Genomic DNA, 20,689 nt, shown 5'->3' with positions numbered 1-20,689 from the left:
GCAAATTGCTTTCAAGGACTGATTGAATGACAGCAGTATAATGCAGTGTAGATCCTTGTGCCTTTGGGAAATTGCTGCTATTTATTAAGGGCCGTTTGCGTCCTTCAAGCAGCAGGGCTAATGGAAGGATGAATGAGGCCAGAAGGGTAAATCCTAGTCTTTCGCATGAGTTGTTTGAGAGCTGCTCTGCCCTCTTCCCCAGAGCATCGTGCCTTTCTATGGCTTTTTGTCAGAGACCTTGGTCAGGCATTGAATTTGCATTTCATCCTGGCAGTGGTGGATGCTCATGGTCTCAGCGAGGAAACCAACAAAAACTATACGACCGCAGGGAACGGTCCCCTGGTTTGTCCATAGCGATGGCTGATTTCACATAGTACGTTTTCCCCCAGATGCATCTTCTGCTGCAAAGCTACAGGCGATACTGAGAAAGGAAGAGGGAGGGAATGATCCATCTGCCTTTATTGAGCTTTGTCTTGAGTGTCCTTAACATTTTCTGCCCTGTGATTTTAACCAGATGTGGGGTGGTGATGATGTGAAGCATGCTCCTGGCTAACTGCCCTGTAGCACTACATAGCCATTCAATCAGCTCACCCTGTTGTGCTTCCGAGGCCATTGTGTGACAGTAAACTTGGGTTTTTTCTTACAAAATTCAGCTTTAATTCCTTAATGCGCCTTGAGGGCTTGCCTTAGACAGAGACCTGTTGTGTGTTCAGTGCTGGTTTTATGCCTCAGGATCAGCCCTGGCCTTAAATGCCGTGAGAGATCTGCAGAGCGCACAGCCCCTGTTAAGACATTCTTGCTCCCACACTTGCAAGCGAAAAAGCAAAGGAAGGAAGAATAAAAAATACAAAGGAAGGAAGAATAAAATTAATGAGTGACTGTTCAGAATCAGGCCAGCTTTTATTTAATTCTAAATGAAAAAATCACTGTTAGGATATCTCATCTCCCACTATTTCCCTCTGGGAAATGATGTCTGAGCTGGAGCAGGACATTGCAGCAGAGATTGAAGGCTTGTCTGGCACAACCCAGGAATCGCTAATTAAGTCAGCGAGTGGAGAAGAGAAATGTTTTTGGTTTGTTTTTTTTTATAAAAGGACAACAAACTTCACTCCCATGGGAAAACTAGATAGGAGCTGCATGAAAAAAAACAACACCTCAGTGAAGCAAAGGGCAAGTCTCATTGATCCTCATGTAGGAGCCCATCTGATTTTTTTTTTTTTTTTTTTTTTTTAAATAAAATCCGCAGAGATTTTCCCTCCAGATCGCTCTCCAGCACCCATTTCCCTTGGGAGGGGGGTTTGTTCCCCCAGCCCCTGCTTGCCGAGGACACGTGGCCGTATTGCAAATGATGGCTGCAGGGCCCGCAGCCGGGGTGGCCGCGGGGCCGATCCCTGGCTGGAAACCCGCGGGAGCCGCTTTCCTCGCCTCCAACGTGCGAGACGTGTCACTCTAAATTGAGTTACTTGTTTTTCAGCAGTGTCTGTGCTTCCAGCGTGTCCTAAGCGTGCTCTTTGGGTGGAAATATCTAGCTGCGTGGAGCAAAGCTCCTCCGGGCCTTTAAATGAGGCACGAAGCTCCCGGCTGGAAGCGACAGGAAAATCGACAACGGCAATAATTAGACGATACATCAAGCCGAGGTTTCCAGGGGCTAAATTTATCAATTTGGAGCCTCTCCCCTGCTGTCGGTGTGGAAGGAATTGCCTTCCATGAGTGATTGCGGGCAGCGAGGAGACAGCGGCTGCTCCGCGGGGCACCGCGGTGTTTGGGTACAGATGACAGCGGTGCCGGGCGAGCTGGCAAAGCTGCGGTGCCGGGAGAGCTGGCAAAGCCGCGGTGCTGCCGGGAACGGGCTTCTGCAGAGGAGGGAAATCAGAGCGGAGACTTGCAGGTGTGTGTCTGCGTGCACCACGCTGGAGGCATCCACAGGGATTTAGCAAAGGCAGAACAAGATGGGGATTGACTTCCAGGTTCGTGTGAGCTTTTTTATTCAAATTTACCTTCGTTTGGAGAAGGATTTTGCATCACAAATGACTGCGGGGGTCGAGGTTCAGCGTCTTGGTTGTTGTTGGCTTCAAGTGCTTTGTGAATCACCTGGAACAAATCGCTGTATCCAGCATTTCTGATAGACACCCAGTTTTAAAACCCAAATTTTGTGGGCCGGGTGATGCCAAACTGTAGCTCCAAACAGTGCCAGACACTGGGCTGCTGCCAGGGTTTTCGGAGCAAACCTGTAAGTTATTTGGCAGAGGCCGCGCGGTGCTTCTGGTGCGACTTGCTCGGCTGCCTTTGGTGTTGTGCACGCCTTCGGTTTGCTCTTGTTTTTTCTGAAGCAGGCAAACAAACCCTGCAATCGAAGTTTTGTATTCGCAGGGGTGAAGTTATGTTTGCTGGACATGATGCAGCAGTGGCTTTTCCTGCTGGAAAAATGAGAGCTGTGCGCTGTAATTGATTGATGTATTTTTTTTCCTACAGATAAACCACTCTCTCCCAAAGCATTAAAAGGACTTGAAGGCACTCAGCTGACAAAGAATTATTACCCTGTGGTAAGTTTTAAAGTGCTGATCATACATTTTAATAAGTAGCATATTATTAATCTTCTGAACCGGCTTATTCCCTTAGAAACCAATTGAAGCGATTTGTAACAATTGGGTATGTGACTCCCTATTTAAATGCAGCTGTTGCCATTTCCTTGATTCAGGGCTGTCGAGACAATAAACCACAAATGGAAGTTGCTGCAAGATGTCAAAAGGAGAGACTCAAAGTAGGCGACTGAGATATAACATAGCAAAGACGGCAGCTTTGAGATCAGTGATAGGGAATAAGGCACGAGGGACCCCTGCGGGGTAAGAGTTAAAATCCCTGCACGCGAACAGCTCTGGCTCTCGGTGCCAGAGGTGAAACGTGCTCATCAGCGTGCCTAAATGTATTTCAAGTAAAGCAAAGCAGAAACAATACGTCCAGAGAGCTGGGAACCACCTCCACTCTCTCCAAAGCTCTTCTGCATCGAGAAACTTCAGTGCTAACTGGGAGCGTGCAGGCAGTGGGTTTGCCCACCCTGCTGCTGGAGACGAATTGGCTGCTGAGATGGATTAGCAAGACCAAACCCAACTCAGCTCGTCCTTGAAGTGGCAAGTGAGCTGTGCTCTGGCTGGAGCTGCTGCAGGAGCCGCCCTTGGTCTGGCCACTGTTGCAGTTAAATTGTCGCCTGCCTTCCTGCAAACGGTGCTCCCAGGACGCATGCACCAACCGTTCGCTTGCATACCTTGGCAGCCGGTTATGCATGCAGGGTTAGGCATGAGCCTCGCAGGGGTCAAATACTAAACTCAGGTCCAAACTGACGTTGTCTTCGTGCTTTGCCAGAGAAGAAGCAGCAGCCCTTAACACCTGCTTTCCAGGACTCCCCCAGTTTGCAAAGTAAAATCTCAAAACTGGACCCTCAGGGCTTTTCCGAGTGTTCTGAGTTCTGCATTAACAAATGTAATTTATGGACTTAAAATACACTTCCATGCTTTTCCACCCTTGGAAGCTGATGTCATGTTCCTTTGACTGGTCACTAGTTCTAGGATCTACTCAGTGCTCTGTCTCTCACTCTAGGTGTTGCAAAATATTCTGGAAACAGAACGAGATTATGCGAAGGAACTACAGTCACTTCTGGGAACTTACTTAAGACCCCTCCAGTCTTATGATAAGTAAGATATAAGGGCATCTGAGGTGGAGAGAACCCTGTAACATTGACCATAGTTCATTACTTTGCTGCTTTTGAATGTTTAGGGACTGTTACTGCTCTTCTTGTAAAGCCTCGCAGCTTCTGTGAACCAGGAAAAAACCGCAGCGTTGTACAGGTTTCTGCTCTTTCCTGTTCCCCAGGCGTTGGGCTGTGTTAGAAATGGGCATTTCCATCTGGTAGGGGGCTGGCTGCTACACCCCATCTGCAAGCTGGTGCCTGGCTGTCCCGGCATGCGTGTTTCCCGGCGGCATGCCTTGCATGGCTTCTTCCCTTGTGATTTGCCTTGTTGTGACTTTTCAGCCCCAAGCGGCATCTCCTTGTCATCTCTTCATTTCGTGCGTGACGACACGTATTCTCTGCGGTTAGATTGCCTCTTGCTGAATCCAACCTGCTGCTGAGCGAGAAGTGACCCCCCTGTCTCCCCATCTGCACGGCCATCGGCTCTTAGAAGCTCCGTGCTCGGGAAGAGCGTGCTGCTGTCCCTTATGGCCTGAGCGACACCGGGGCGACTGGGGGCCTTTGTCAGGGCTTTACCTGTGGAAATAAGCCCATGTGTTTTCCATCCGTGCTGGGCAGTGTGGTGCAGGGGCAGCACACACCGTCCTGTCCTTACCCAGGCAGCGTACTGGTACCTCGCAGCAGATTGCTGTCAATAATTTCACCCTGCAGAAAAGACCTTCGCCTCCTGCTTATTGCTTCAGCTTTACAGTCGTCTCTCCCGAACGGTGCCGGCTCGGTCACCCCGTCCATGCGGCTGCGTTTGGGGCCAGGGTCCCTCTGGCTGAGCAGGCGGCAGGAGCACCGGGCAGTCCTGGGGCATCACAGGCAAAGGGCAGATATTTAGACATTGTCCAGCCCGGAGAGATGGGAGAGCGGTGTCTTAAGGCCTTTTGTATTTAAATCTCTCCTTCCTTCCCTGTATTTCCACATGGGATATATTCAGCTGTGAAATTTTCTTGTGCTCTCAGCCTTGGCATTAAGCAAATGACTTCAATGAGGGTGGGACAAGAGTGACTCTGAGGATTGCTCTGAGGATGACAGAAGCAGACACATTAGTTTTGGCTAGGAAAAATCCAGCTTCGCTCAAGGAACAAGGCAACCCCTACCTGAGGGGCTGCCCTGTAGGACCCTCTTCCCGTAGGGAAACCCACAGCATGAATCCCTGAAGACCAAGCTTTCTCTGTGCACACACCTCCTTCCCCACCCCCGGCTCAAATCCCATCTGTCTATGTCTATTAGACAGCTAAATATCTAAGAAGATTAGTGTGATTAAGTGATTAAAATCCAATTAAGATAATCCTTGACAGCAGACATCTTCTCCGGGAGGCTGTGGTATGTAGCTCACAGATTGTGGATTTTGTGTTTTCCCATGTCTGATGGTGTATCTGGGGAAAGAGAAATTCTTGGGTCTTTTTGGAAGGACTGCTTAGAGATACCATGGGGGAACTCCTGAGAGCAACATCTCTTTGATGCTAATTGGCGATTTGATTCTTCTAGGCTCAGCGCCGTGGACATCGCATCATTGCTGGGAAACGTGGAAGAAATCTCTGCATTTCAACAAACACTGAACCAAGCCTTGGAAGAAGTTGCAAAGTAAGCTCACGCCATAGTGCCAAGGGTGTTAAGCTATTCAACTGCAGCTAAAAATAATAGAAAGACACATTCATTAATGTTCCTCTTGGCTGATGTCTTAGACTTGTTAAATATAGAAGAAAATAACAGGATTGAAGAAAGGCAGCAGGTAGTGCTTTGGCAGGAGGGAAGGTAGAAGGAACTGACATTTCTACTGTTACGGCATCTGCTGAATGAGAGTGTCACTAGACCTGACATGAAGGTGTCACTAGACCAAAGACGCAGACACATGCAGGGTGGGAGGTCTGGCAGGCATGAAAATGGAGATTGCCAGGGAGCAAACAGCAAATTATTAGAGGTAATGATTTCCCACGGGGAGGCTGGCACACGTGTTTGGCCTTAGCCCAGCCTCTCCTTTGGAAGGGCTGGAAAGAGATGGGGGAAAGATTGAATATTGGAAATGTATTCAGGCTGTGGGTTCCCTTTCTCTCTCCATCTCCTCTCTCATATTCATGGGCAACCCAGACGGTGGGACCCCTCCTCCATAGCACCCAGTGCTTTCCAGCACATCCTCATCAGCTACAGTGGGCTGCGGCATCCCAGCTGCAGCTCTGCTGGTGGGACGGGACGTGCTGGGTCACACCTTGTCCCAGGCTGGTAACAGGTTGTGATACCCAGTCCCACCTGAGGACCTTCATCCTCCTCCCCAAGCTCAGTGCTGCAGTTACATGGTGACCTGGGAACGTCCCCACGCAGCAGGTGGTTCCTGGGCAGATCCCTGAGAGTGCCATAGCTGCAGGGTGCAGATCAAGAAGCTTAACGTTGTGGCTGGTGTGTTGATGTCCATAGGCTCCCCGAGAACCAGCAGCGCGTGGGAGGCTGTTTCATGAACCTGATGCCTCAGTTCCGCTCCCTGTACCTGACGTACTGTGCTAACCACCCGTCCGCTGTCAACGTCCTCACGCAGCACAGGTGAGTGATGGAAGAGGAGATTCAGTGAAATCCTGCCTTTTATTATTAATACTTGGCCTAGCGTGGCTTTTGACAATAGAGCAAAGAGATTCTGCTGTTGGGAAAACTGCTGGGGCTTTGGGCTCTTTAGCGTAGCCTCTCAGCTCCGGCATGAAGACAAGTCATGTTGCTTGTCTTCTGAGCTGGTCTCACAGGACTCTTACCTTGGGTAAAACAGAGGCAATTTCAGCCCTTGCCGCAGCATCTCCCACATGCTGTTTCAGACCCGCTGCCAAAGTGCTCACACACCGGCAGATGGGAATATCTTCCCCTGTGACACTAAGGTGTGGAGCACATCATTGCAAAAGGAAAGTGGTCATCAAGTCAGAGTTACCCAATTTAATAATTCAGCTGCTCTTCAGCCAGATGGTTAATTTGCCAGTTCGTAGGTAGATCCCAGTAATAACATCTTCCTTCAACATGTCTCGTTTGAGTAGACACCTGAATTTGTGTAAGATCATGCTAAAGAGCATGCCAAGCCAAAGGGCTGCAACTGTGTCATCCCCACTGCAGTTTAGCTGTCCTGCCTGCAGCGATGGCACAGCCAGGAGCCTGGCCATGCTGTTTAAGTCTTCCCTTTCTGTAGTGGCAACTCACAATATATTTACTTCCCTGCTGAAATCCACCTTTAATTCAGCCTAATGAAAAGCTTGGCTCCTGTAAATGACTCATTCATGTGGTTCCTCAGTCTGACCCCTTTTCTTAAATCAAAGAATCAGCTTTAGCAAATGTGCCGGCACATTCAAGCCACATTTTCCAGAGCGATGTACGATGTATGCGCTCACACCTGCGTCACGGCTCCCAGCAGAGACCCAGCGTGTTGCTGCGGCACCTTCCAGCGCAGCACCAGCCTCTGCAGCCCATGCTGCCCACCAGACACCTGGCCCGGTGCCACCTCGCTGTGCCGGGGGGTCCGATGCTGGCACTGATGTAGCCCCGTGGCCGTGCACGCCACACCCACCACCACACAGCTTCCTCCCCTGCGTCCCCTGGTAGCGGGGTCTTCATAGAATCACAGAATACTTTGGGTTGGAAGGGACCTTCAAAGCTCATCCAGTGCCCCCCCTGCCATGAGCAGGGACATCTGCACCAGATCAGGTTGCTCAGAGCCCCGTCCAGCCTGGCCTGGGATGTCTCCAGGGATGGGGCATCCACCACCTCTCTGGGCAACCTGGGCCAGTGTTTTACCACCCTCATTGTAAAAAATTTCTCCCTCATATCTAGCCTGAATCTCCCCTCCTTTAGTTTAAAACCATTACTCCTTGTCCTATCGCCACAGGCCCGGCTAAAAAGTCTGTCCCCATCTTTCTTATTGGCCCCTTTTAAGTACTGAAAGGCCACAACAAGGTCTCCCCAGAGCTTCTCTTCTCCAGCTGAACACCCCAACTCTCTCAGCCTGTCCTCCCAGCAGAGCTGTTCCAGCCTCGGATCATTGCTGGGGCTCCTCTGGCCCCTCTCCAGCAGGTCCATGTGTGTCCTGTGCTGAGGACCCAGAGCTGGACGCAGGACTCCAGGTGGGGTCTCACCGGAGCGGAGCGGAGGGGCAGAGTCACCTCCTTGACCTGTTGGTCATGCTGCTTTTGGTGCAGCCCAAGATACGATTGGCCTTCTTGGCTGCAGCTGGAAGCTCGCGGCTCCCTGCCCACCCTGCTGGGTTTGCAACACGGGAGGCCGGGCTGCTTTTAAAACACAACTCAGAGCAGAGCCCCGGCCAGCGGGAGAGCGTGGGAGGCAGCAAAACACAGCCCTCAGCGAGCCCTCCTCCTTGTTGTTGTTGTCTCTATTTATAGTGATGAGCTGGAGAAGTTCATGGAGAGCCAGGGTGCGGCCAACCCAGGCATTCTCATCTTAACCACCAGCCTCAGCAAACCCTTCCTAAGGCTGGATAAATACGTGACACTGCTGCAGGAGCTGGAGCGGCACATGGAGGTAGGTGGGATGTGGGGCTGCTGGGCAGGCTGTGCCCCTTGATGCTGCAAGGGCTGCACCCCCCGAGCTGCAAGAGGTACCTCTGCCCATTGGTATTTGACCACCACATTGCCAAAAGTACTTACCATCCCCCAAGGAGATGTTCCACGTCTGTGGCACACCTTTCAGATTAAAAGTGGGAAAGCAGTGGAGGAGGCTGGGGAGAGTTGTGGGAAGGCATTGCCTGCTCTGCTCCCCAGCCCTTCCTCAAAGATGGGCCATTTCCAGCACAAGTAAAAGAATTCAAGGTCAGGCTACAGCTGGTATTTATTTTCACAGTGGGTAATAAATCACCATTTTTATTATCATTTGATGAGATTCCTGTCCCTGGCTGCTCGCTCCTGCAGCTCACAGGCACATCCCCACCTCTTGCCCGAGGCTGGTGCTCCAGGGTGGAGGCAGAGCCACAGGGACAGACTTGGGGACAGACATGGGGACAGACACCCAGCTGGCAGCTGGTGCAGATGGGGGAGCGGAGGAGCGAGTGCCTGAGAGGAGGGGGAACAGTGAGGGGGGACAGAGACTTCCTTGGCGGGTGGCAGATCTACTTTAGGACATTTCTCCCCTTGGGGGGACTGTAGAGATCTCCATCCCTGTGCCACTGGAGCTCTGCTACTCATTCACTTGCTCATGCACTCCAGCTGCAGGGATGAAAACCTTGGGAGTGGTACAAGGAGGTGAAGAAAACCAAAGTAACAGTTTATTTTTAACCCAGTTTGCTTTTTCCCCTCTTCCAGTATTAATTCCTAGTTAATTACTCAGCATGCTTAGCCATGATCATTCAAATCCAGATCCCAGCCAGAGGATTACAACCTCTGTGCTTGAGGCAGGGTTTTTTCTACACAGGAGAGGGCATAAGCCTGCACTGTAGGCACACTACAGGCCTGGCCTATCGTGCTCTCGCCTGGCTTAGCTGAGCTGCAGGGACTGAGCTGAGCCTGGCTGCAGCCACCATGCCCATACGTGCTGTTTCCAGGATGCTGGGTGGGGTCAGCAGTGGATTTGGGGACACACACATCACCTGTTTCTCTTAGTTTCTAAGCCAAGTGTGGTGGTTTGGTTGCATGAATCAGTAGAGCTGAGGTTTAAGCTGTAGGAAGTGTATGGATGTAGGCAATATAGATGTATACATTGCGGCCGTATACCACAGCATTCCCTGCACTGCTGCACAACTGGAGAGGGTGCAGGTCTGTCCAGGGCAGCCCATGTCCCAGATTTGGAGGCGAGTGATCCCAGACAGGTTCTGACAGCTGCAGGGACAGCTCCATCACAACCTAAACACCTTTGAATTTGCTTGGCGTGAGGTCTGGATGGTGAAGAGCTTATGATGTAGGGCCGGAGATGCCCAGGAGGCGGTGCCGGGAGAGTACCAGAAGGCAGCTGCAGTCAGAGATAAGGGGCAGCATCCTGCTTTCCCTTCCCTGGCCCAAGAGCTCTCCCCGCAGACATGCCCTCTCTTAAACCCAGAGGTGATGCTCCTGGAAACTGCACCCTTTATGGGGAAATGGCTGGAACAACCTTGCATGGCAGTGGAAGCTTCCTTCCCAAAGGTGAAACCAGAAATCCACCTTGCACTTCCACCTGTTTTGATTGATTTTTTTTTTTTTTTTTTTGCCAGCTGAGTTTGCTCGAAGTAAAACCCTATCTGCTTTTGTCACTTTGCACTCATTAAATTGGTATCAATGAATTGGGTAGTTGCTTTAAACCGTGTCACATTGAACAGGGTGGCGAGAAAGACACCTGGGGGATTTTGTCCCCCTCCTGCAGCCCATGCTGCTGGAGCCCCACATCCCCAGCACCCTGCGAGCTCTGCAGCCCTGGGTGCTGTGCTGGGACGGTGGGTGCTGCCCAGGGCGGCTGCTGGAGCCTTTTCACTTTTTCTTTTCACTAGGAGGCGCATGCAGATCACGAAGATGTTTTGAAAGCCATCACATCCTTCAAGTCCCTTGTGGTAGGTGGCAATTCTTAAAATAGAGTGCTCCGTTTCAGGGCTGCGTTTCATGAAGAATGAGTCAAGCCTGACATTAGAAAAAAAGGTCTTTTGGAATGGAAAAGATGGGTTATGAAGAATCTTAATTTCAAGTTTCAAGCCTAGAGCTGCCCCTCTGCCCGTGTGTTTCAGCGGTTACACGCTGGCTCCGTGGTCCCAGCAGCAGAAACGGAGGATCTCCAACTTTCTCTTCCGCTGCAGAAAGCCACGTGTGGGTAGTGGTGGTGGCAGGGTCCCTTTCATCTCCTTTTGCCTCCATACCCTGATCGTCTGCCAACTGAAACTAGCCCACCCTTGCTCATTCAGATGAGCTCTGAAAGGTGAACAAGGGTGTCTGACTCAGCCCCTCGGAGCATGTTGAGCGACTCTTGGTTTTGTTGAGGTTTGCTCCTTGGGCATCAGGAGGTTTTGACTAAATTGCAGGTAATTTGTGGTGCTGTAGCCACCAGCGGGGAACAGAGCAAGGGATGAGTCAGAGATAACAATCCTACTTCTGTAAGCTGTGTTACATCCACCCCTCGAAGTCCTACTGCGGTGATACGAAAAAGAGGGGGAGAAAGCCATCCACGTACACAAAGGTTTTACCCGGCAAAGCTTTTTTCGATTATTAAAAAAGCTTTAGTCTCTCTCGTTTTGTAGCCACTGAATACCTTTCACTAGAACCACTCCAGATGTGGCCCAGCTTCCTTCCTTAGCACAGCAGATGCAAGTTTTCGGTGCTCAGCAGTGCAGATAAGAAGATGGGGAGGAGAAAGTTCATAGAAAACAGGAAAGGGTGATCAGGTTACATTTACTTAGAAACTCAACTCCCTTTCCATATATTCTAGTAGATAATAGGGAATAATTCAGTTAAATTACAAGGTGTCATTATTCTTTAGGAATGCTTGTAAGTGATGGATGGTTTTACTTGAAATGTGTGCTTGGGCGCTGAGCATTTAATTTAATTACATTATGACTACAAAGGTTCAGTGCAGATTTGAGGTTAAACAGGCAGAAATGCCCCTTGTGACAGACACGTTGTCCCATGGTGGGACCAGGGATGCTCCTGAGCGACAGCAGGGCAGGGATCACAGAGCCACATTGCATCTGCTCAGGCTACGATGGATTGCTGTGGATTTTATAGGGATTTGCATCCTGGGAATGACGGATTTGGACACCCAGGGAGCCATCAAAGCACAGGACAGTCATAAAATCAAAGGAAGCCCCCACTGTCTGGTTCAAAATTGTGCATTTTCAGCCTAAACCCAGTGCAGCCTCTCTCTTTGAAGATCTGAATAGTCAAAGAATTTGCATGAAACTGAGCTGGAAAGGAGGAAAATCTCTGTCAGAAGCAGAGGTTTGGAAAAAAACAAGCGGCTGGTGAAAACTGAGCCCAGGTTTGGCTTTGCAGCAATTTTCCCTGTTGGCAGAGGGGTCAGTTAAGTCAAGTTTTGCTTGGACTTGCAGGTCTGTCATAGCTCAGTCAGCATTGTCCTCTGCTTGCCGAAAGCTGCTGAAGGACTGGCTGTTCTGTGGGGCTGTACCAGTCCCCACCTGCTGAGCATCAGTGCAGTCTTTTCAATTACAGCACCTTCAACAGCTTCTTTTTGTGCTACTGTACTGCACCACTGAAATATTGTGCCAAGCCCTGCTTTTGGGTTTGCAAGTTTTGGTTAGAAAATATCCACCCATCTGATTTGTGAGGGCTTTGCATTGCTGCAAGTATAACTCTCTCTGCTGTTTGGGCAAAATGGGCAGTACCTCTCTGAGCATCAGCAAAATTAGAGACATTTCACTCTGTGCTATCTTGGTTTGGAAAATATGACCCTGTACTCTCAGAGGCAGGACTGGTTTGGAAAGAAAAATTTGCTCAGTACAGTTAGCAATTTATTTGACATTTTAACGTATTCATTATTTCATAAATCGCTAGGGTGTGATTTTTTTTTTTTTTTAACTAACTTTATGTAATCGAGCCAAAGCAGGCTTTCCTGATCTCTTGGTGTGACCAGCCCTGAGCCCACGTGTCTGTGGGAGCCTTGCTGGTGAAACCATCTGCATTGGGATGGTTTGCGTTTGGGGCTAACGCAGCACCCCACTGTGATTCCCAGTCGCAATGCCAGGAGCTGAGGAAGAGGAAACAACTCGAACTGCAGATCCTTTCCGAATCCATCCAGCGCTGGGAAGGAGAGGACATCAAAACGATGGGAAACATCATCTACATGTCCCAGGTTATGGTGCAGTGCGGGGGAGGTGAGGTGAGTGCAGTGGTCCTTCTCCTGCCTAAAGACATCGTGTCCAAATACCCCCTTGCTCACGGGATCAGCGGCGCAAGGCGGCAGCTACTCCCACTCCAGACCAGCAACGTGCTGACAAATAAAGCCGATAAATAATTTTACCTGGAGAAGCGCTGTGCAATGGGACTCTGCAGGTCTTTGGAGTCAGGCACCCCGGGCACTTGGCTTCAGGTCTTTGCTGACACACTTTTCAACCAAAAGAAGTATCTCAGTGTCATAGAGCACATTAATTTCCCTCTTTTCCCCCTGTGACTTTCTGTGAGAAATGAGAGTGACTTGAAAGTGTGCATTAGCGTAACCATTTTGCCACGTCCTGTGCACAGCGCGGCAGATGCTGTGACGTCCCACTCCAGAGCTGACTGTGCTTTGGAAATAACTGGAGGGATTCCTGTGCTACTGGTCCTAAAGCATCACACCGGCGGTGTTAAAGGCACACATACTGCATGCTTGGTGTGAGAAAGTTCTTGTTATCACTGAATTGCTTGCTTGCTGTAAGAACTTTTCCTTGGGAAGGGAAGACCTGTAAAACAGAGCCCTGTAGAGTCAAGTCCCAGAGTCTTGTTTGGGACGTGAGATGCTGTGGGACATAAGGTTTTGGTCTTCTGAGGCACTCTGAAATGATTGGAAGAAGATTAGTAGGATGCAGACAAAATGTGTGTGGTAAAAACTAGTACAGAAATGAGACGCTGGAAAGAAAAGAAGCCAAAATAACTGATTTGGGAGTGATCTGTCGCAGGCTGTGATTCCAGCTGCAACAGGTTCGGTTTGTTGGAGGAAAGTGCTTGTGATGCATCGCAAGCTGGACTAACCTAAATTCTTATCCCCACAGGAGAAAGAAGAGAGATATTTCTTGTTGTTTTCAAACGTTTTGCTGATGCTGTCTGCAAGCCCACGGATGAGTGGGTTCATCTATCAGGTAGGCATGCTTTATTTGAGGTTGCAAGCCGTTAGATGTGAAAAAGGAAATCAGATAGCTCTTACCAAATTCAAGTCCTCTGTTTCCTTAAACCTCTCTGTTGTGATGCAAGTGCCCCAAGCTGGGAACCAGGGCTTGGTTTTACTGTGCCTGCCAGGACAGTTAGTGTCCTCGTCCTGCCAGCTGGTTAAACAGCATTTGGTAAGTGCGAATGCTGTGAAATTACAAAAAAAAAAAAAAAAAAAGCACCTGAAAAATGCTTGTAGCATGTTGTCCTACATGCTGTTCTGAGGAATTTTGTGTGTGTGTGTGTAAGGTGTCGTGACCCAGCTGTAGGGTTTTGTCCCACGCAACCAGCCAGCTGAGTCTCGTGGTTGTGCCCTCTCTGGAAAATACTTCACTACTATAAAGCCCACTGTAAAGAGCCCAAAATTTCCACTCCATGAGGCACCTCAAAACATTGCATTTCTTGTGTTTTACCATTTGAATGGCTGCGATCAGGCTGTTGGGAGCTTGGCTTTTCTCCAGCTGCCCGAAGCAGTCAGATGTTCTGCTGTTGATGTGTCCTACACAAGCGTGATGGGGGAGATGGGAAAGATGTGGGAAGGATTTGTCTAGGCTTTTAGATTTTACCCACCAGCAGGATTAAGGTGAGCAGGCAATTCAGATTGCAAAATGGGGACAGGGAAGCCTTTCAGAAAAACCAGGGGAAGTTCATCCTGCTGACTTGGTTGTAAAAAGGGTTTGCACCGAGTGAAGGGAAAGGGCAGCAGATGAGCCGGGGGTGACTCAGTTGTCAGGGGAGCCTCTTCTCAGGGGTTTGACCTACTTGTGCAGGGAAATCTAGATCCATACATTAAAGGAGACTCTTCCTGCAGTCTGAAGCCTTCACAAATTAGTTTTTAATGGCGTTTCCCAAAGAGAAAGGAATCAGCAGGAACGAGCAGAGCAGCGCCTGCTGGGAAGCAGATGCAGACACTGACTCCTCCTCAATTCTCCTAGGGAAGGCTGCCTTTGATGGGAATGACGCTGACAAAGCTGGAAGATGCTGAAGGGAACGAGCACATGTTTGAAATTGCAGGTCAGTGTGGCCCCTGCCTGGGGACATCCTCCCAGTCCAAAGAGCAGCTGCCACTGGAGGTACTGGTCCTCCTCCTCCCCCCACCCACTGCACCACACTCTTCTTTTTGCCTTTTTACCATGTGTTGTCTGAGTTCCTGACCATTTCCCTCCTGGTTGAGGCAACCTTCAGCCACTGCCCTTGAGCCCTGTCTTTGGCTGCTTTTGGAGACCGTAGTGTTCCGTATGGCACAAATCTCCTGCCAGGGCTGTTGGTGGCCCCAGTAGCACTTCTCTGTGCCATGCCTGCCCTGTCTAGATCTGGGGTCCATCCCACGCAGCTGTGAGCACAGAATAGTGGCCCTGCTCATCAGGTAGCTTTCCTAATGTTCCTCCAAATTTTCCCCTTCAATTTATCTCATTACCTGTAGCTATACATGGTTGTCATGCTCAGTGACTTGGCTGCAGTGCAGCTGTTTGTGCTGATGGTGTTTGGTGTCAGGGTCCTGTTATACATGGAAATGTTGCGTTTGCTTACTTTTACCATTAAATAATTCCTCACACATTCATCTCACCGGTTCCCTTAGGTTTCTGTGCTGCTCTCACACTGGCTGGCCCTGGGTGCCCAGAGCTCGATGGGCAGTCACATCTTTGCGTTGGCCTTCTGCAGCCACTGGACTTGGCAAGCTGAGGAGCCGTTTGCTGCTGTGCCAAACCGATCTCACCCTGTGTTTCCTCTTGGGTCTCTACCACTTGCTAAAGATGGTTATTTAACCCTCTCCCGCAGGGAACATGACGGAGCGGATCACTGTGTCCTGCAGCACCAGCCAGGACTTGCATGAATGGCTGGACCACTTGCAGAGGCTGACCAAGGGGACGTGCAACACCGTGTCCAAAACGCAGTCCTGGGGTGCTCATCCGGTGAGTGTCCCACCTCCCGGGGCTCTCTGCTGCCTGGGATTCCGCAGCACTGCCTGAGCTCTCTGTTTTGGCAATGCACCTTGATCCTGAGGTAACGTGTACAGCTGGAAGACACATCCTGCAGTTTTGCTTGTGACCGTGTCGTGCTTGTACCATTTGACCTGTATCCTGCCCTGTTTTTGTTACATGATGCAGATGTCTCAAAGGGAGGTCACAGTGAACTCTTCTCCATGCCCCTCTGCTGCTTCTTCTCTTTTCTTGTTTGTTTGCCAATAGTCTGTATTTGCTTCCCATCTATTCTCTCAGACATTTAGTTCAGCTGCACAGATCCGTGGGCCTCTGGAACCTCCCAAAATCCTCAAGCCCTGGAGCCTGAGCTGCCTCCGTCCTGCTCCTCCACTCAGACCGTCAGCAGCACTGAGTTACAAAGAGGTAATTGTCCCGTGGGCCTGCAGAGGAGCGTGGGTTCATGGCAATCCCTAGCGCTTGTGTCCAGGTTTCTTATCCCGATAGCGAGGGCACAGAAGCTCGGGTTAATGGGGATGTTGAGAGAAATGACTCTGAATCACAGAATGTCCTGAGTTGGAAGGGACCCACAAGGATCACTGAGTCCAGCTCCTGTTCCTGCATAGGACAACCCCAAAATTCACACCATGTGTCCGAGGGCATTGTCCAGTCTCTTCTTGAACACTGTCAGGCTTGGGGCCGTGACACCTCCCTGGGGAGCCTGTTCCAGTGTCCAGCACCCTCTGGGCAAAGAACCATTTCCTAATGTCCAGCCTAAACCTCCCCTGGCACATCTCCCTGCAAAGTTTCACCCCAGTCCTGTGATGGATGATTGTGGCTCAGGCTGGTTTTGTGCTGCAGATGAAGCACGAGCACGTGTGTTTGCAGGCTCAGCCCCAGTCCCCATGTTTGCTGTCGGCTGCTATAGCCAGCACCCTCGGCTACTGGATGTCACTGGTCCCACAGTGCGGTGTCCCACAGCCTTGCATGTCCCATCAGCGCTGTGGTGGAGCTGCCTCTCGTCCTCCTCCTCCTCCTGCCTTGGTCTGAGCCGTGGGTGGGAGCTGGGCTCCCTGGGACGTGCTGCCCGGAGAGGAGAGGGGAGGGGAGACCTGATCGCTGTCTACAGCTACCTGAAAGGAGGTTGGAGCATGGAGGGGGTTGGTCTCTTCTCCCAAGTAGCAAGTGATAGGACAACAGGAAATGGCCTCAAGTTGTGCCAGGGAAGGTTCAGATTGGATATCAGGAAAAATTTCTTCGCAGAAAGGATTGTCGGGTATTGGAACAGGCTGCCCAGGGCAGTGGTGGAGTCACCATCCCTGGAGGGGTTTAAAAGACACATAGAGGAGGTTCTCAGGGACACGGTTTAGTGCTAGAGTTAGGTTATGGTTGGACTCAATCTTGAGGGTCTCTTCCAACTGGAATGATTCTGCGATTCTATTCTGTGAGAGGAGCCGCAGCAGCAGCTCATTGCAGGATGAAGCAGCGATGCTGCACCAAGAGGCAGAGGAAAAAGGCCCGTTGATAGTTGTCGTGTCTTCTACCCTGCTGGGCTCCCTGCAGCAGCCGTGGGACTCGACCTTCGCTGCCCACCCGAGTGTTTTACACACCCGTTCCCTGCTGGGATGCAGCAGCCCAAAGGAATCGCTTCCCCCACAGAAACCCTAAGCCTGGGGGGTAGGAGGTGGCGTGGGGGAAACCCAAAACACAGCTCAGCTCCAATTCCCACCCCCCGGTGTGGCTACAGTGCTCTCCTTCCCTACCTCACGTTAAACTTTTGGGATTACTCACCAGTAACTTGGGTAACGTTCCTCTCACTGAGTGAGCACTCTGGTTCTGAGTCAGCTGCTGGTTTTGGTGCAGCAGCTCTTGGAGCGTCACTGCCCGGGCTCCAGCAGGGACAGGGGCAGCGAGGGGGCTCGCGCCCCCCCAAGCCCCCAGCACTCAGGGACGGAGAGCCTGGCAGCAGGGGGGCTGTGGATCCACTACTCCAGGTAGAGATTTTAGGTAACCTCACGGTATTTTGTTACATTTATTTCTTAAAATTTGTCAAACAACGCATTTCAGTTTGGGAATGAAACTGTTCAAAACCCAACCAAGCAGACTGGAAACAAACCTTAATCTTTGCATGGTCTAAATCCCTAATGTAGATTAAACCGTTTCTTGCTTGCGTGGTGAATTAAAATATAGGAGGAGGCTTCAATTAGACGAGAGATTTTTCTGCATGAGAGTGCAAGGCTGATATTTGTTTATAAGGCAGGCCAAAACCAGAGGCTGAGTGATATCATTAACACCACCGTCCTTTGCAGTTTCTTGGTTGTCCCCTGTTGCGCGTATCAGGAGTTAAAACTCTGCATTGAAACCAGGCGAGAGGTTTTTGTCACAGAGGCCGAGCATGAGGGAGCCCTGAGGGGCGGGATGCTGCTGCAGGCGGGATGGGAGTGTGCAAAAACCAAAACTGTGGGTTGCACAGGAGTGGGCTGTGCTGGCCACGTTGGTGGAAACCCAAAGACTCGTGGACACAAGCCTGTGATGACAAAAGTGAAATAAGTTCAGTTGTTGGCCTGCATCTGCCTCTTCCCTCCCTCTGGGGTGCTCAGTCACTAAGCAGAACTCCTATTTCACCTTACTTTTTTTTATTTTTTAAATTTAAAGTAGGGCACAAGATAAACTGTGCTAACAGCTCAGTGCAAATCACCTTCCTATAATGAAGATATAATGAACACAAATTTCAAAGGTTATTTGCAGGGAAAGGAGTGGGGGAGTTTGATTAAAAGATTAAAGAATTTCAGACATCCAGGGTTACTTTGACTGGCTTCGAGTAGTGTAGGACGGGATGGCACAGTCGTGTGCGTTTCCTCATACCTAGCCGTGCTCAGGAAACCCCAGAACCTGCTTGCGTACCGCCCAGCACTCTTGTTATTTCCATTGAAATTGGGTCATTTTTCCTGTTCTGTTTCCAGTAATCATTTGAAATGACAGAACAGGTGCTGTGGGTAAAGCGATGTGTCCAAATTCAGGTTACCAAAGTGAAAAAGATTTATGTATGATTTCTCCTACCTTTTTTTTTTTTTTTTTTTTTTTGAGTGGCCTGCTTTGCATTAGATGAGGGCTTTATGTTGCCGGGATTGAGGATTTCACTGGCCAGAGTGGTGCGGCTCCCTGTGCCGAGCATCCCCGGAGTGGGACCCTCCGTGGTCATGCTGGTGGAGCAGGGAGATGCTGATGCCTGACGCTATCAGGTCTCCAGTGAGGATGGCAGGTCCCCTCCAGGAGGGTCCCCTTTGAGAAGACACAGTCCTGGGAGATTGTCACCAGGGTGGGCAGAGCGTCTTCCCATCATCCTGGCTGGGTCGGGTTGAAGAGCACAGGACCAGTTTTGGGCACGGGGCCAGACCCCGAGCTGCTCCCCGGGGCTCGGACGGGAGCGTTGGCTGTCACCAAGGGGTGCTGCTCCTAGACAACCAACATCTACAGAAACCTATTACTAACCGAGGAGGCATGTTCTCTATTTTGATGCATTTAGAGTGTATTAATGCCCACTTACCATGCGTTTCACATGTAATTTTTCAGTTTTGCATGACACCATGCTCCTTTGCATGTTGGTAGTGCTCTAAAACCAGTATGGAGGGTATGCCACATTAATCACAAGACTAACATTTAAATGTGTTTTAGAATTGTGGATTTAATGGACTTGGTCAATAAAATCATCAGTCTCTCACAATCATCTTCTCTTTCTTTGCATATTCATTGTAGAGGATGTCTTATATCTTAAAGGTAAGGGTAGATACATCTCTTTGGCTTATTGTGGCAAATAATGCTAGTTCTGTTCATGCTGCTTGTGCTTGCATGACCCTAATTGCCTGGCTGTATCAGTAAGTTATCATGAGAGTAAATGGCAACTGGCAAATATATTTTGAGATAACTCTCAAGAAGGATTTAGTATTATGGTACTTAAACTTTCTGGCATGCCTCTTCTCCTGCTTAAATTCCTTATTGCATGTAACCTACTAATACACTAATTCTCTACAAATCAGCAAGACTTGCAAATCTTTGAAGGAGTTTAAAGCTTATGTTCCTCACTTGTGGAGTTATAGCAAACACTAACTCTGTGTGTGTTTGTTCTCTGTATATGGGGGGGGCAGAATTTATACTCTTAAACAAATCATTTGGAAACAATGTCATGTGCTGGTTTATATTAGAAATGAAATCGAGTAAAGGAAATAAACAACATTATAGGGTTTTTTTTAAACAGCACTAAGAGTGCTGTGAATGTGTTTGAATTCTTTGGCTAAAGGATTTTAGCTGAGGGTTGAATTCGCTAAAGGAGCTTGGCCTGGCCCAGACCTGCAGGTGCAATTCCCACTGCTGTTCCAGGGAGCACTGGGCCACAACTAGCACATGGGAATGGCAAAAACCATCATTTTGCCCAACTTTGTCATTGTCTGCTTTGTAGTTCTCTGGTGTATTGTGTGTGACATGGATAGCTGCGTTCAGCTGCGCTGCTCAGCTGTTTGAATTGCATTTGGTTCTGGTTAAACACAAGAGTCTCTTTCTTTATAGGATTCCAGCAAAAGTCCAAAAACAATGAAGAAGTTTCTTCCAAAAAGGAAAACTGAGAGAAAGCCATCTGATGAAGAGTTCGTTATTCGGAAAAGTAAGTGGTGTATTTTTCTCCTATTTTCGGAAGTTTCTGTGCGCTCAGTCACCTCCAGGGGACTTTGAGAACAGAGGACTCTGGTTACGAAGCCACAGAGCTACTTCCAAGTAGTTAAAACTGCATTAAAACTGCTTAGCAATGGTCATCAAAATGTGGCTAAGAGCTGGGACAAACCCTTACCTGGCCATGCCAGCAGGTTCTGGAACAGTTTCTATGGCAGTACCAGGGAACAAAAAGGCCGTGTCCCTGCAGGGGTGTTCGCCCGCAAAGAGCAGTGTCCTGGCAGCTCCCTGAAGTGCACTTGGGGGTTTTATATGAAAGGCCATGGTCACCCAGCAGTGAGCTGCTGCCGTGTACAGCCTGAAGGTCGGACGTCTCCCTCAAGAAGACAGTGCTGAGCTAAGGCTGGAAATAGAGCCTTCACATTTGCAAGTCCTGCTCTGATGTGGCTGTACCAGGGGCTGCTTTGCCAACCCAGCTCTTGGGGATCCCTGCACCTAAAGTCAGGCATGGCCCTCCGAGTTTTGCTGAGATGAGCGGCTAGAAGTGCATTTTCATACTGTTTAATCACGGTGCTCGATGGCAC

The 20,689-nt window shown here is 49.8% G+C and overlaps 1 protein-coding gene across 3 annotated transcripts in view; it reads left to right on the top strand.

Moving 5' to 3' along the window:
• The window catches only part of ARHGEF6 (Rac/Cdc42 guanine nucleotide exchange factor 6), a 41,405-nt gene that overhangs the window by 15,675 nt on the left and 5,041 nt on the right, over positions 1–20,689 (top strand). For 2 of the 3 annotated variants that reach the window (XM_065643292.1, XM_065643291.1), the window contains 13 exons: positions 2,473–2,543; positions 3,595–3,689; positions 5,225–5,320; positions 6,149–6,271; positions 8,101–8,239; positions 10,170–10,229; positions 12,356–12,502; positions 13,371–13,457; positions 14,460–14,538; positions 15,304–15,437; positions 15,744–15,869; positions 19,200–19,220; positions 20,007–20,100. In XM_065643292.1, coding sequence (XP_065499364.1) covers positions 2,473–2,543; positions 3,595–3,689; positions 5,225–5,320; positions 6,149–6,271; positions 8,101–8,239; positions 10,170–10,229; positions 12,356–12,502; positions 13,371–13,457; positions 14,460–14,538; positions 15,304–15,437; positions 15,744–15,869; positions 19,200–19,220; positions 20,007–20,100 — 1,272 coding nt within the window. The remainder of the gene's footprint in view (positions 1–2,472; positions 2,544–3,594; positions 3,690–5,224; positions 5,321–6,148; positions 6,272–8,100; positions 8,240–10,169; positions 10,230–12,355; positions 12,503–13,370; positions 13,458–14,459; positions 14,539–15,303; positions 15,438–15,743; positions 15,870–19,199; positions 19,221–20,006; positions 20,101–20,689) is intronic. The other variant, XM_065643290.1, reaches the window with a different exon arrangement.

The sequence above is a fragment of the Caloenas nicobarica genome, chromosome 12 (assembly GCF_036013445.1).
Source record: "Caloenas nicobarica isolate bCalNic1 chromosome 12, bCalNic1.hap1, whole genome shotgun sequence".
In the NCBI taxonomy this organism is placed as follows: Eukaryota; Metazoa; Chordata; class Aves; order Columbiformes; family Columbidae; genus Caloenas; species Caloenas nicobarica.
This window is presented reverse-complemented; position numbering and strand designations above follow the sequence as displayed.